The following is a 13,331-nucleotide window of genomic DNA, read 5'->3' on the forward strand; positions in this document are numbered from 1 at the left end:
ACTGTGTCTGCTGAGGTTCAAGATGAGGACTGGGCTGTGTGTTCAATGGCTTTACGCTATTAAAGCGTAGTGAGGGTCTCCCAAGATGGACTGGTTATGTTTGTGGCTGCCTCTTCACTCTGTTCTTTGTTTCCTCATGCATGATTCTAAGGGCGACTGTTCTTTCACTGCCTTCCTTAGAAGGGAAAGTTTTATTTTTCTTCTTTTTGACTTCTGTGGGTCCGGAGGCGGTCCCCTGAGCTTTTTACCAGGAATGGTTCAACAGAAAAACATACACATTAGTGTCATGAAGAGGTTGTATTTGTGTTTTTTTGTGTGGGGGTGTAGGCGGGGTGTGTCGGGGTGATGCACTGCAACATTGCTATAACAATATGCGTGTGTGTGTCTGTGAGTTGAGAGAGTGTGTTTGTATGCATTTTATACAAGGGGTCTAATCCTGAATGCCAAATAATGGTAAAAAAAACATTCCAGTTATTACCTGCAAAATCTTTGACTTTGAAATGCCTATTTACTCTGTTCCATCTGACTGCGCAACCCCCTGCCTCATCAGCCCAGACAGGCAATTTATAAACTTGATCTCCACCATAAAAAGTATCTATACATCTCCTCACATTTCTTTTAGACAAACAGCTGTAGTCCCATCTGACCTTTAACCCAGCTATAGACCCCTCGTCTAAAAGAAATGTGAGATAATGTCTCAATACTTTTTATAGTGGAGATCTCTCCGACATTTGCAACATTGTTTCAATACCCAAATTTGATCTCCAGCTGTCCCATAGTAATGAACATGTCCGGAGTTGGGACGAGACAGGCAGGCAGCAATTCTCAGCCAGTCGAAATCATGAATCAGCTGGCACAAGTTTTATGGATATATACAAAGAAATGTCAATTGAAAAAAAGGTCAAATGAAACAAAGTGCAGCTAGTTTGCAGTCTTTCCAGCTTCAGTTTGATAAGCTGTGTCATCGGCTAGCTCTCTAACAACAGTGTCTTGATGAGAGAGCACATTTTCTATGCCAGGTGAAATCGCGCTTCATTAGCTCATTGTTATGGATGTATCTAAGTAAATGTCACTAGAAAAGATGCTTATACAAATGCAGCTACTTTGCTGTTATTCTGGCTGCACTATTCTGTCTGCACGTGATTCTTTTTGACGTGACTAAGTTAGCCATAGTTGGCTAGCTAGCAAGCAAGGGATAAGAACGCTGCCAGACAGTATGGCAATAGAACATTTAGAATGAACGACTGGGTCGTGTCCATAGATAGAGAACAAAAAGACTGAACGACTGGGTCGCGTCTCTGGCAACCAGACCGATGGAACGAATGACCAGTCGGCTTGGGTAGCAACCCTAGATTTGTGTCGTGACTATTTTGAGGAAGGATGAAATAGTATGACTAAATTCATCAAAATAATGTTCTTAATGAAAATATGTCAATCATTATTTGAATACGTTGGTAACACGTTGTATAAAAGAGATAATGCCCTTGAAGTTGGTGTTTGGATGATATATTGGCACGGTTTGCCAGCACTCGACATTGTCTCGGGCCTAACAACACCTGTGCCAATATATCCTCCAAACACCGGCTTCTCTGGCATTATCACTTAAATGTATTTGGATTAAAACATTTTGTACACAGTGTCTTGAATAATGAAAGAATGGCTGTGTTTTAGTTTTTTGATTTTGTTTGTGTTTTGGAGACTGTCTGTCCTGGTGTACTGCTGTGATAATATGTTTGTGTTTTGGAGACTGTCTGTCCTGGTGTACTGCTGTGATAATATGTTTGTGTTTTGGAGACTGTCTGTCCTGGTGTACTGCTGTGATAATATGTTTGTGTTTTGGAGACTGTCTGTCCTGGTGTACTGCTGTGATAACTGCTGTGATAATTGTTTGTGTTTTGGAGAGACTGCTGTGATAATATAATATGTTTGTGTTTTGGAGACTGTCTGTCCTGGTGTACTGCTGTGATAATATGTTTGTGTAAGAGAGGAAGGGAGAGACAGACAGTGCGGATGGAGGTGAATCGTAATTTTAATTTTCAGTCTCGTTAAGTTTGGCGACAGCCTTCACTGCACCGCGGCTCCCTGCGATCGATGGTGGAGATCTGCCTCTAATACTAACGAACCAAAAGATCATTTGAGTTTGAGGGAAAAATTTATTAAGATATTTATGGCCCCAATTAATCAGTTCAGTGAGAAACTCACCCGGGGGGTGAACACGGCAGGAAGCGGAGGAAAGTTAAAAGATGAGGGGGTGTTCCCACCGTCCACGTACCATATGCCCCTTAATCACCTTTACCCCACAGTGAGGAGCCTCCTGGGGATACTATAGCTCATCAGTTTCTGGATGAGGAAGCCTAGAGGAGACCGGGCTGGTTGTCACACAGGTTGGTTGTCACAATGCTTATAACTAAAAACCTGGACAGTGCTCTGAATTGAGTTGAATGTACAAATGTGTTTATTAGAGATTAGTTTAGTAGAGATCCATGTTGTTCACACATGTCAACATCACAAAACATTTAGATTAGGAAAATACCATTTCTATGCTCCAGATGAGTAGTTATGAGCATTGTGATAACCAACCCGTCTCCTCTACCTTATACCATGTGGGATCTAAAGCTCGTCACCAGAGGCAGAATGAGGACAATTATTGACTGGTATATTTCAATAGACACAGCATGTGTAACACATGCAACCTGTTATCAACCTGCCATGTTCCCAACCCTACCAATGTATGGTCCTACAGGTTACATCATCCTCTCATTAAAACATAGAGTCACACCCTCTAGACCAGTCTAAGCCACTCTGTTCGACAGCAGAATACAGTCCAGGTACTTACCTGGATCAGCTGAAGGACTGACCCTGTTAAATCACTGGGAAAACACAGTCTCTGACACAATATCACAAATTGACACCAGTAATGAACCCCTCATCCAACCACACGTCCATATTCCGACCGGTTTAACGTTACCCTGGAAATTTGTGTTGTGGTACTTTAGTCAGTAAATGTTCCACTTGATATAGGAGTACTGTATAGGTTTTATAGTGGTATCGTGTGTCATCAATATGGCTGTCACCTGTCCTTTTCAATGTCACTGGGCCATCAATAGGAAGGGATTGGCTGATTGATTACGGAGAGCATGGAGGGTGAGGGACGCTACGACAGCACCTTGATTGACACGGAAGGAGGAAAGGAGATGAAAGACGAGCAGAGGAAGGGATAGCATATGAAAACAAACCTGAGGCAGAGAAAGATAGTGAGACAGCCATGGATAGATAGGCTGAGATAGAGAGAGGTGGTGAGACAGCCATGGATAGATAGAGAGAAGTGGTGAGACAGCCATGGATAGATAGAGGTGGTGAGACAGACATGGATAGATAGGCTGAGATAGAGAGAGGTGGTGAGACAGACATGGATAGATAGAGAGAGGTGGTGAGACAGACATGGATAGATAGGCTGAGATAGAGAGAGGTGGTGAGACAGCCATGTATAGATAGGCTGAGATAGAGAGAGGTGGTGAGACAGCCATGGATAGATAGGCTGAGATAGAGAGAGGTGGTGAGACAGACATGGATAGATAGAGAGAGGTGGTGAGATAGACATGGATAGATAGGCTGAGATAGAGAGAGGTGGTGAGACAGACATGGATAGATAGGCTGAGATAGAGAGAGGTGGTGAGACAGACATGGATAGATAGGCTGAGATAGAGAGAGGTGGTGAGACAGACATGGATAGATAGGCTGAGATAGAGAGAGGTGGTGAGACAGACATGGATAGATAGGCTGAGATAGAGAAAGGTGGTGAGACAGACATGGATAGATAGGCTGAGATAGAGAGAGGTGGTGAGTGGGAGAGGTGGGAAGAGAAAAAGACAAGGAGGAGGAGGTGGCGGGTAGTGCAAGGTTTTTTCTAAGAAAACTAGTTGTTTAAATGGAGACTGAAGTAAGGAAAAAGTGCAAGATGGGGAGGGAGTAGGACAAAGGGTGAAGGAGGAATCTATTGGGAATATTCAGACCTCAGCCATGCCCCAATGACTGTACTGACAGGGCCTGTCTGTAACACAACACTACTCAAATGTTACACACCAACACACTACACTGCACAAGACAAGCCAGCACATAGTTAAACAAAAACACTACACAACTCACAAAGTAACTGCAAATACTACAAGAAAGTACACACAATTAAGAGCATGGATCAGTATTGCGAGTGACAACACAGGGCGACCTACTGAACACTATGGTCACAGAGTGTAACAACAGCTATCTGACTTCACCGTGCAATGCACCAGTGCTTGTGTTAATGTGATTGCCGCTCCATTAGTGGATCTGTCCTGCTTGTTCATCTGTCAGCTCTCCTACTTACCTTGCTGTGTTGCTCCGCTTTTAATTAACATTAAAGTTTTAACTTAATTATCTTTATCTTTTCTCTCAGGTTGTTCAACCCTCCGTGGAACACTGAATGAGACGTTCTGCAAGAGGGGAAAAAACAGCAGAGAGGAGCCGTGAATAGATAGAGATTTTTTGTGGGAAGGGCACCTGCCCTCCAGCTTAGTGTGAAGGGCATGTAATGGAAGAGTGAGAGGAGGATACAAGGAAAGAGAAATAGAGGAGAGAATGAAGACAACTGGAAAACAAGTACTTCCTCACAGCAAGTGTCACTCAAATTAGCTCATCTCACCACAAGCCAAGATGATTACCAGGAATCTGCTCCTATTGGTCTCCCTATGTCTGTGGGAGGGGCTTATGAGAGAAGGTTCAGCCACTAAGATCATCAGGAGAAGAGGGGTTGGCGGGGTTCACTTGCTGAAGTTAGGGGAGAACAGAGTAGCCGACCAATGGGATTCAAGTGTGGATTCAAACGTGATGCCAATGGTGACTCTTAGAAACTTGATTGGTCATGACCATGGTGTTGATAGTGGCTCCAAAATACCCCAGAATAATGCAGCCATAACAGCTAATAAGGAGAGGGAGACTTTTAAACCTAATCCCGTGTTAGACTTGGAAGAAGTCCCTTTCAAAAAAGGGGAGTCAACTCTGTCTGTGTCACTCAATGACAGGGAAGCCATCCAGGAGAAAGGGCTTAGAAAGAATAGGAACAGCACCAAAAACGCTGAAAATCCCACCAAGACAGAGAAGATGGAGAAAGTATTCTTAGTCCACCACGGGCTAGACATGCACTCCAATAAAACCAGATTCAAATCTCTTCCCCGATCCAGAGTCAGATCAGATCTGAGCGTTCACACCACAGGGCTGCCAGGCAGAGGACTCACTAATGATTCAACAAGGAACTTAAACCCAACCGGCAGCTACGGTGTCCTGAAACTACTGTCAAAAGAGAACCTGGTGAGGATTGTGAACTCACAGATTCAGAGCAAGAGCAGCCGAAGCAGAAAGAGAGATTTGATTGATGTGGATCGCAGCCAGTTGGAGGCCCTGAAATTACCGAAGCAAGATATGGCTGTCACTCAAAACCATTTCACATTGGATAACCAAACTGCTCTGCCACATGTAAGCGCTGTCACAAATGCTGATTTCAGTCCAGAAGAGGCTGTTCACACTTTAAGTGTAGCCACTCCAGATTCTGGTGTGGGAAAGGACAACTCTGAGATGAGGGGTTCAGATAGCACAGACACCTGGATGAACAAGCACATCTCTCACCCTCTGTCACTGCCTATGAATGAGGTCAGTCTCAACACTGAGAGGGAGGTGACCAACAGTCAGACTGACCCTCCAGCCACGACCAAGCATCTCCCCTCAAACGTCCCTTCTCAGACAGATGCTGGCCATCCATCAGTGTTCACCCTGCAGCCCCAGAGAAAGGGGACTCAAGATTTCGAGGAGAGCCTTCTTCACACAGCCGGACCACGACTCAAGATCCTGAGTCCAAGTGCCACTCAAGACCCTGTAGTTGGCGCTACAGAGTTAATTAACAGCACGCATGTCCTCAAACTCCGCCCAGACCCATACTGGGGGTCAGCCAGGACAAGGCAGCCAGTGGGGTGATGACAGTCGAGTCCGAGCCCGGTAATGGCTGGGGCCTGGTGTTCCAAGAGGCGGAGTCAGATGAGGAGGAGGAAGAGGGGCCTGGTCAGACGGGGGGGGAGGGGACTCGGTCCCGCAGCAGAAGGAGTTGGATCTGGAACCAGTTCTTTGTAATTGAGGAGTACAGTGGGCCGGAACCTGTGCTCATCGGAAGGGTAAGAGGAAACAATATTAACTTGTTCAGTAGTTCTATGAAGCATTTTTTGTGTCTTATTCTGTACCAGGGGTTTTCAACTCCAACCCTGAACCCTACAACTGGCAAACCTGATCCAAGTAACCTTGGTCAAGATGGAAGACCATGATTAGTTGAATCAGGTTTACTGCACCATAAACAGTATACAGTCTATTGGGAAAGTATTCAGACTCCTTGACTTTTTCCACATTTTGTTATGTTACAGCCTTATTCTAAAATTGATTACATTTTTCTCATCAATCTACACACAATACCTCATAACGACAAAGCAAAAACAGGTTTAAATTTTTTTTTGCAAATGTATTAAAAAGAAAAACCTCCAATATCACATTTACGTAAATATTCAGGCCCTTTACTCAGTACTTTTTGGGTATGAAGTTACGAGCTTGGCACACCTGTATTTGGGGAGTTTCCCCCATTCTTCTCTGCAGATCCTATCAAGCTCTTTCAGGTTGGATGGGGAGCGTTGCTGCAAGCTATTTTCAGGTCTCTCCAGAGATGTGAGATCGGGTTCAAGTCCGGGCTCTGGCTGGGCCACTTAAGGACAGTCAGAGACTTGTCCCGATGCCACTCCTGCGTTGTCTTGGCTGTGTGCTGAGGGTCGGTGTCCTGTTGGAATGTGAACGTTCTCCCTCAGTCTGAGGTCCTGAGCGGTCTGGAGCAGGTTGCCATTAGATCTCTCTGTACGATGATTCATTCTTTAAAAGTTGCAGCGTACTGCGGCACAGCTTGCATGGTGTTGCAGAATTCTATGGCATGTTATTTAAGTATGAACCACAGGTACCATTAGTGCTGTTAGTGCTAGTTTGACCACCAGTGGCCATCTTTGAGAAGCATTTGATAGCCTTTCAATAGTGGCTGTACTAGAGAATGCAGGCACGTCGGAGACGGGGGTTCAATTCAACCACTTGGAGGAAGGAGTAGGATGTCCTTGTAAATAAGAATTTGTTCTTAACTAATTACATGGGGCGGCAGGTAGACTAGTGGTTAGAGCGTTGGCCTTGTAACTGAAAGGTTACAAGATCGAATCTCCAAGCTGACAAGGTCAAATTTTGTTGTTTTGCCCCTGAACAAGGCAATTAACCTACTCTTCCTAGGCCGTCATTGAAAATAAAAATTTGTTCTTAACTGACTTGCCTAGTTAAATTAAGGTTAAAAAAATTGTTATTTCGTTGTTGTGATGTCTTCACTATTATTCTACAATGTAGAAAATAGTAAAAATAAAGAAAAACCCTGGAATGAGTAGGTGTGTCCAAACTTTTGACTGGTACTTGCTTAATTAATTTCATTAATGTTATGGTGTTTCTATTCCAAGAAATATGAAAAAACCCTCTGCGTCTCCGTTAGGATGGAACGGAAAATATGGCTCTGTACAATGTGATGGTCGGGAGTACAGTATAGTGCTATTTAGCTAAAGTATCCCCGTGTCATGCAGGAACGTGGGAGACCTGGGTTCAATTCCCCAATGGGGAGGAAGGAGCTGGCTGTCCTTGTAAATAAGATTTTGTTCTTGACTTGCCCAGTAAAATAAAGGTTACACTAAGAGCATAACATTTCTACAATTTTAGTCTAACCAATACCCAAATGGAGATTCAGTGAAAATAAAAATCTCATTAATTTATCAAGAACAGTCCCCATGCTTGTCTCAGAGCAGTGCGAAATGGTGCTAAAATAGTTGTAGGCTATTGCTTCTAACTTCAATGTGCTCTTTAAATACATAAAACCTACACCCATTTTAACAGCACATTACTCAATACTTGTGAGACTCATGTCGCCTACGGTAGGCCTACAGTGTATAAAAAAATATGACGTGACTCTCAGCCAATAATTACATATAGAGGATTGGAGGATATTTCTGTAATTCAGTTCAATTTATTCCCATAGTAATTCATTATGGATCCATAACTAAATAAACATCAGCATTTTGAAAGATTATTTTTATCATTATTTTATTAATGAAAGCATAAAGATGCCATTATTAGTTACATTGTTTTAGTTTGAATGTATAGACTGGCACTAAGAACAGAACAATGGGAACATTTCCCTAGTCATTATTAATACAATCCCCCCCTCCTTCCTGGTCCTCCCTTCCCCATGGGCTAGGTTGGTCTTCTGTGTGCGGCTCTGCGGCCCACCCCGTGCCCCCTGCCCTCGTGCCTTGTACCTCACACACTTTCAGTGGATACAGCTGGAAAACTGCAAGGCAATCCCATTGTGCGCCACTCGGGAGCCATGACCAATATATATTGTCCTGCTAATAACAGGGTTAATAATATATCTCTGAGAATATCCAATGGGCTTTTCTATAATTCTAAAAATAATAATAGCTTTGTTTAAAAAATAACAAATAATTTTGTTTTCAAATAACGTAAAATGAGCAAGAAAAAGGCCATTCTTGAACATGGGTGAGACATTGTTACTAATTTGTAAATATAGCCAGTTTGTTATTTAAAATGATTTATTTCTGTTTTTAGAGGGAGAGAAACCAAAAACCTGCAATCATCTCATGGGTCTCCCAGTCGAGGCCGGCACAGGTATTGAACCAGCATCTGTAGCAACACAGCTTGCACTGCTGTGCAGTGTCTTAGAATGTTGCGCCACTCAGGGGCTGTACAATGTGACTGGTCGGGAGTGGGCTACAGTACTACAGTAAGAGCAAAATAACCCTAATAAAATGAAACAGTTTTAGTAAGTAATACTGAAGTCGTGCATAATTATCAGTTTATGTCGCCCATTCATTGTCAATTAGAGACACAGTAGGACCCAAAAGCATAATCAGTGATCTAACTCCTCCTTGCGCTGGTCTGGCGCAATGAAGTGGTGACGCAGGGTACCGTACTAAACCACAAATGACCTCTAAATCCCACAGCATAATCGCAAAACTTTTAGTGGAGCAACCATAGTACTTTGCTATGAACATAGTACTTTGCTATGTTCATCTTTCCCTCGATCCTGATTAGTCTCCCAGTCCCTGCTGCTGAAAAACATCCCTACAGCATGCCACCACCATGCCTCACCGTAGGGATGGTGCCAGGTTTCCTCCAGATGTGACGCTTGGCTTTCAGGCCAAAGAGTTCGATCTTAGTTTCAGCAGAGCAGAGAAGATTGTTTCTCATGGTCTGAGATTCCTTTAGGTGCCTATTGGCAAACTCCAAGCGGGCTGTTATGTGCCTTACTGTGAAGTGACTTCCGTCTGGCCACTCTACCTTAAAGGCCTGGTTGATGGAGCGCACCAGAGATGGTTGTACTTCTGGAAGGTTCTCCCTTCTCCACAGAGGAACTCTGAAACTCTATCAGAGTGACCATCGGGTTCTTGGTCACCTCCCTGACAAAGGCTCTTCTCCCCCAATTGTTAAGTTTGTCTGGGCGGTCAGCTCTAGGAAGAGTCTTGGTGGCATTGAAGAGTCTTGGTGGTTCCAAATTCTTCTTAAGATTGATGGAGGCCACTGTGTACTTGGGGACCTTCAATGCTTCAGAATGTTTTGGTACCCTTTCCCAGATCTGTGCCTCAACAAAGAAGAAGAAACGACCCGACCGTGACGCTTACGAGGGCTATAGTGCCACTAACAAAGATAACTACCCACAACTAAGGTGGAAAAACAGGCTGCCTAAGTATGACTCCCAATCAGAGACAACAATAGACAGCTATCGCTGATTGAGAACCATACCCGGCCAAAACATAGAAACAAAAAACATAGAAATAAAGAAACAAGAATGCTCACCCTAGTCACACCATGGCCTAACCAAAATAGAGAATAAAAGCCTCTCTATGGCCAGGGCGTGACAAAAATAAACAATTGTATGGGGTCATTATGAGGAATGGTGTGTAGACAACCTCTTCTTAATCCATTTTAGAATAAGGCTGTAACGTAACAAAATGTGGAAAAGGTCAAAGGGTCTGAGTACTTTCCAATGCACTGTAGCTCCCCAGGAACACAGTTGGAGACCCCTGTACTAAACTGTCCTAATTCAACCCTAACCTGTATTCCCTTTACATATACCAGTGGTACTATTTCATTGTCAATAGGAGCTGCGGGTTTGTAGTGTATGTGAAATAAATCTTCAATTGGAATTGATTTACATCAGCCCAGTCTACTCTGGTGCCTTCCAATCCCCATGAACACTTATATTAATCAATGAGGCACTGAGGCTCAACTAAAGCTCTTGAACCATACAGGCCCCTGGGACCAGTCATAACTAGCACCAATCCACACACCAATGGGAACTGACATCTTCATGAGAATGAATGTAGTCAAAGTTATATCTCATTTCACTCCAGGTCAGGACCTGTCAATGTCCACTCTCTCGTGGCCAGCATTCCAGTAGGTCCGGTAGAATGATATTGCAATCTGGGTGATTTACATCTTACGAGCATAGATTTATCACTATTATATTTACCACCTCAAAACACTAACAGCTGCTATATTTCTCCCCCTTCACTCTGATAATTCATTATAGCAGTCGTGTAGCCTTATTCATCCTTCTCCTTTGGTTTTCAGAGACTTACTGAGGATGTGTGGGTTAGGTCACGTTGACTAGACATGAGCATACTCAAGCTCTCCCTCTACTTAGCCTTAGAGTAGTGTGTTGTATACGCTGCTGTGTGTAGATGGCTACTGTTTAAGCCAGTGTGGCCAGTCTGCTGAGTAAATGAATAGTAATGATCCTGTGTGAGTGCTGCGGGCTGTCAAACAGCACTGCGAGAAAAGGATATATGGGGGAAAAAGCCCCGCTCTGTAGGAAATGTCTCACTGTCTGCAGATCCTATTTTATAAACGCTTAGGCCAAATTGCTTCACGTTTTATATCCAGCTGTACAGACAGCCAGGCATGGGGCCCTCTCCGACAGAGAGAAGTCTGTAAGTAGCCTACTGACTATTAGGAAATGCTTCATTTGGGCACTTCCATATCCAGCTGTACAGACAGCCAGGCATGGGGCCCTCTCCGACAGAGAGAAGTCTGTAAGTAGCCTACTGACTATTAGGAAATGCTTCATTTGGGCACTTCCATATCCAGCTGTACAGACAGCCAGGCATGGGGCCCTCTCCGACAGAGAGAAGTCTGTAAGTAGCCTACTGACTATTAGGAAATGCTTCATTTGGGCAATTCAGGCAGGCCTTATAGGTACATGGTGTATGATAGATGAAAAATGGCCCAAATTGATGCAGAACGGGCAAGGACAAGATGCATGAACTGAGCTGAATGTCCACCGGTACAGATGGCCAGCATTGTAAGTCATTAGTGCAAACATGCACTGGGGAGCAGGTATTTATGCCTGCAGATTGTATTGAGCTCTATGAGGGAACACAGCCAGACCACACACACGCCATATGATATTGCTGACACTTGGAGTCCTCCCAGAACACCAATTGTGTTTGTGTGCATACTGGTGTGTGTGTGTGCACGGGTGTGGGTATGTGTGTGTGCGTAATTTGTATCAGAGTGTATCAGCGATGTACATACATGGATAATGCTCTTGTACATCTTAATGCTCTTATGCATTTTTAATCTTCCGTCTCTGGCCCAGTACAGGCTACAGGCTACATGCTACAGGCTACAGGCTACAGGCTTAGCTGGAACACACTGAAGATCAATGGGAACATGATGTTTTGCTTCTCCTTATTAGAGACATGATTATGGATAGAGAGAACTCAGATGGAGGAGCATGATGAATACTATATAGACTCCCAGTGCTTGTACACTGCAGTTCAAGGTCTTAGCCAACAGACACAGAGAGACATGGACACACACGCACACACACACACACACACACACACACACACACACACACACACACACACACACACACACACACACACACACACACACACACACACACACACGCACGCACGCACGCACGCACGCAGATTATGACGCTATAAATAACCCTAACCCTAAACATTGATTGTTGTACATTAAACATGGTTAATACCAAAGTTCCCTGGTGGAAGACAGTCTGTGCCCAGCACTGTACTGGATGTCTATGTTATCTACTGATGGAGCCAGCATCTCAGCCTGGTGATAATTATGAATGTAACTTCTGTTGTCATCACATGTTCTGTAATGGGGCTTTCAGATTCTAACAGAGACCGTGTGAAATGGAATACTGATAGTAGAGAGGAGAGGAGAGGGAGTAGACGTGCGACTCCAGCCGCAGGGGGACGCCGGCAAGGGGGATGGCCCCGAGGGTGAGGAGGGGCCCGTCTGCGAAGGTGGAAATCCCAGATGATTTTGGGATCCAGAATGTCCTCCACCGGATCCCAACACCGCTCCTCTGGACCGTAACCCTCCCAGTCCACTACGTATTGGAGCCGCCCCCCACGATATCGGGAGTCCAGTAGGGATCTGACCGTATAGGCGGGCCACCTTTGCCATCCAGGGGATGAGGAGGGGTGTTGTGGGGGACAGCCTCAGCCAGGGGACCAGGAACCACCGGCCTGAGAAGGGAGACATGAAAGGAAGATGAGATACGGTAGTCACTGGGGAGCTGTAATCTATATGTCACCTCGTTGACCCTCCGGAGAACCTTGAACGGACCCACAAACCCGGGGCTCAGCTTCTTGCAGGGCAGGTGGAGTGGGAAGTTTCTGGTGGGGAGCCAGACGCGATCACCAGGATGGAACACGGGAGCCTCCCTGTGGTGGCGATCCGCCTGCTCCTTCTGTTGGTGGATGGCACGCTGGAGTCTTACATGGGCATCGCCCCACACTTCTTATGTGTGCCTGAAACTGCAGGAGCTTCGGTCTGGCCCGGGGTCCAGGGCCGGCTGATGACCCAGAATACACTGGAAGGGAGTCAGCCCGGTTGAGGAGTGACGTAACAAATTCTGGGCGTCCTCCGCCCAGGGAAGGAATTGGGCCCACTCTCCCTGCCGGTCCTGCAGTGGCTCCTCAGGAACCTCCCCAGCTCATGGTTCATCCTCTCAATCAATCAAATGTATTTATAAAGCCCTTTATACATCAGCCTATGTCACAAAATGCTATTCAGAAACCCAGCCTAAAACCCCAAACAGCCAAGCAATGCAGATGTAGAAGCACGGTGGCAAGGAAAAACTCCCTAGAAAGGCGGGAACCTAGGAAGAAACCTAGAGAGGAACC

At 44.9% G+C, this 13,331-nt stretch overlaps 1 protein-coding gene across 1 annotated transcript in view; it reads left to right on the plus strand.

The window, feature by feature from the left end:
- Positions 1–6,002: 6,002 nt before the first annotated feature.
- LOC115114878 (cadherin-24-like) overlaps positions 6,003–13,331 on the plus strand; it is a 127,442-nt gene continuing 120,113 nt past the window's right edge. Inside the window, exon 1 of the mRNA XM_065013616.1 lies at positions 6,003–6,197. Coding sequence (XP_064869688.1) covers positions 6,003–6,197 — 195 coding nt within the window. The remainder of the gene's footprint in view (positions 6,198–13,331) is intronic.

The sequence above is a fragment of the Oncorhynchus nerka genome, linkage group LG9b (genome assembly GCF_034236695.1).
Source record: "Oncorhynchus nerka isolate Pitt River linkage group LG9b, Oner_Uvic_2.0, whole genome shotgun sequence".
NCBI lineage: Eukaryota > Metazoa > Chordata > Actinopteri > Salmoniformes > Salmonidae > Oncorhynchus > Oncorhynchus nerka.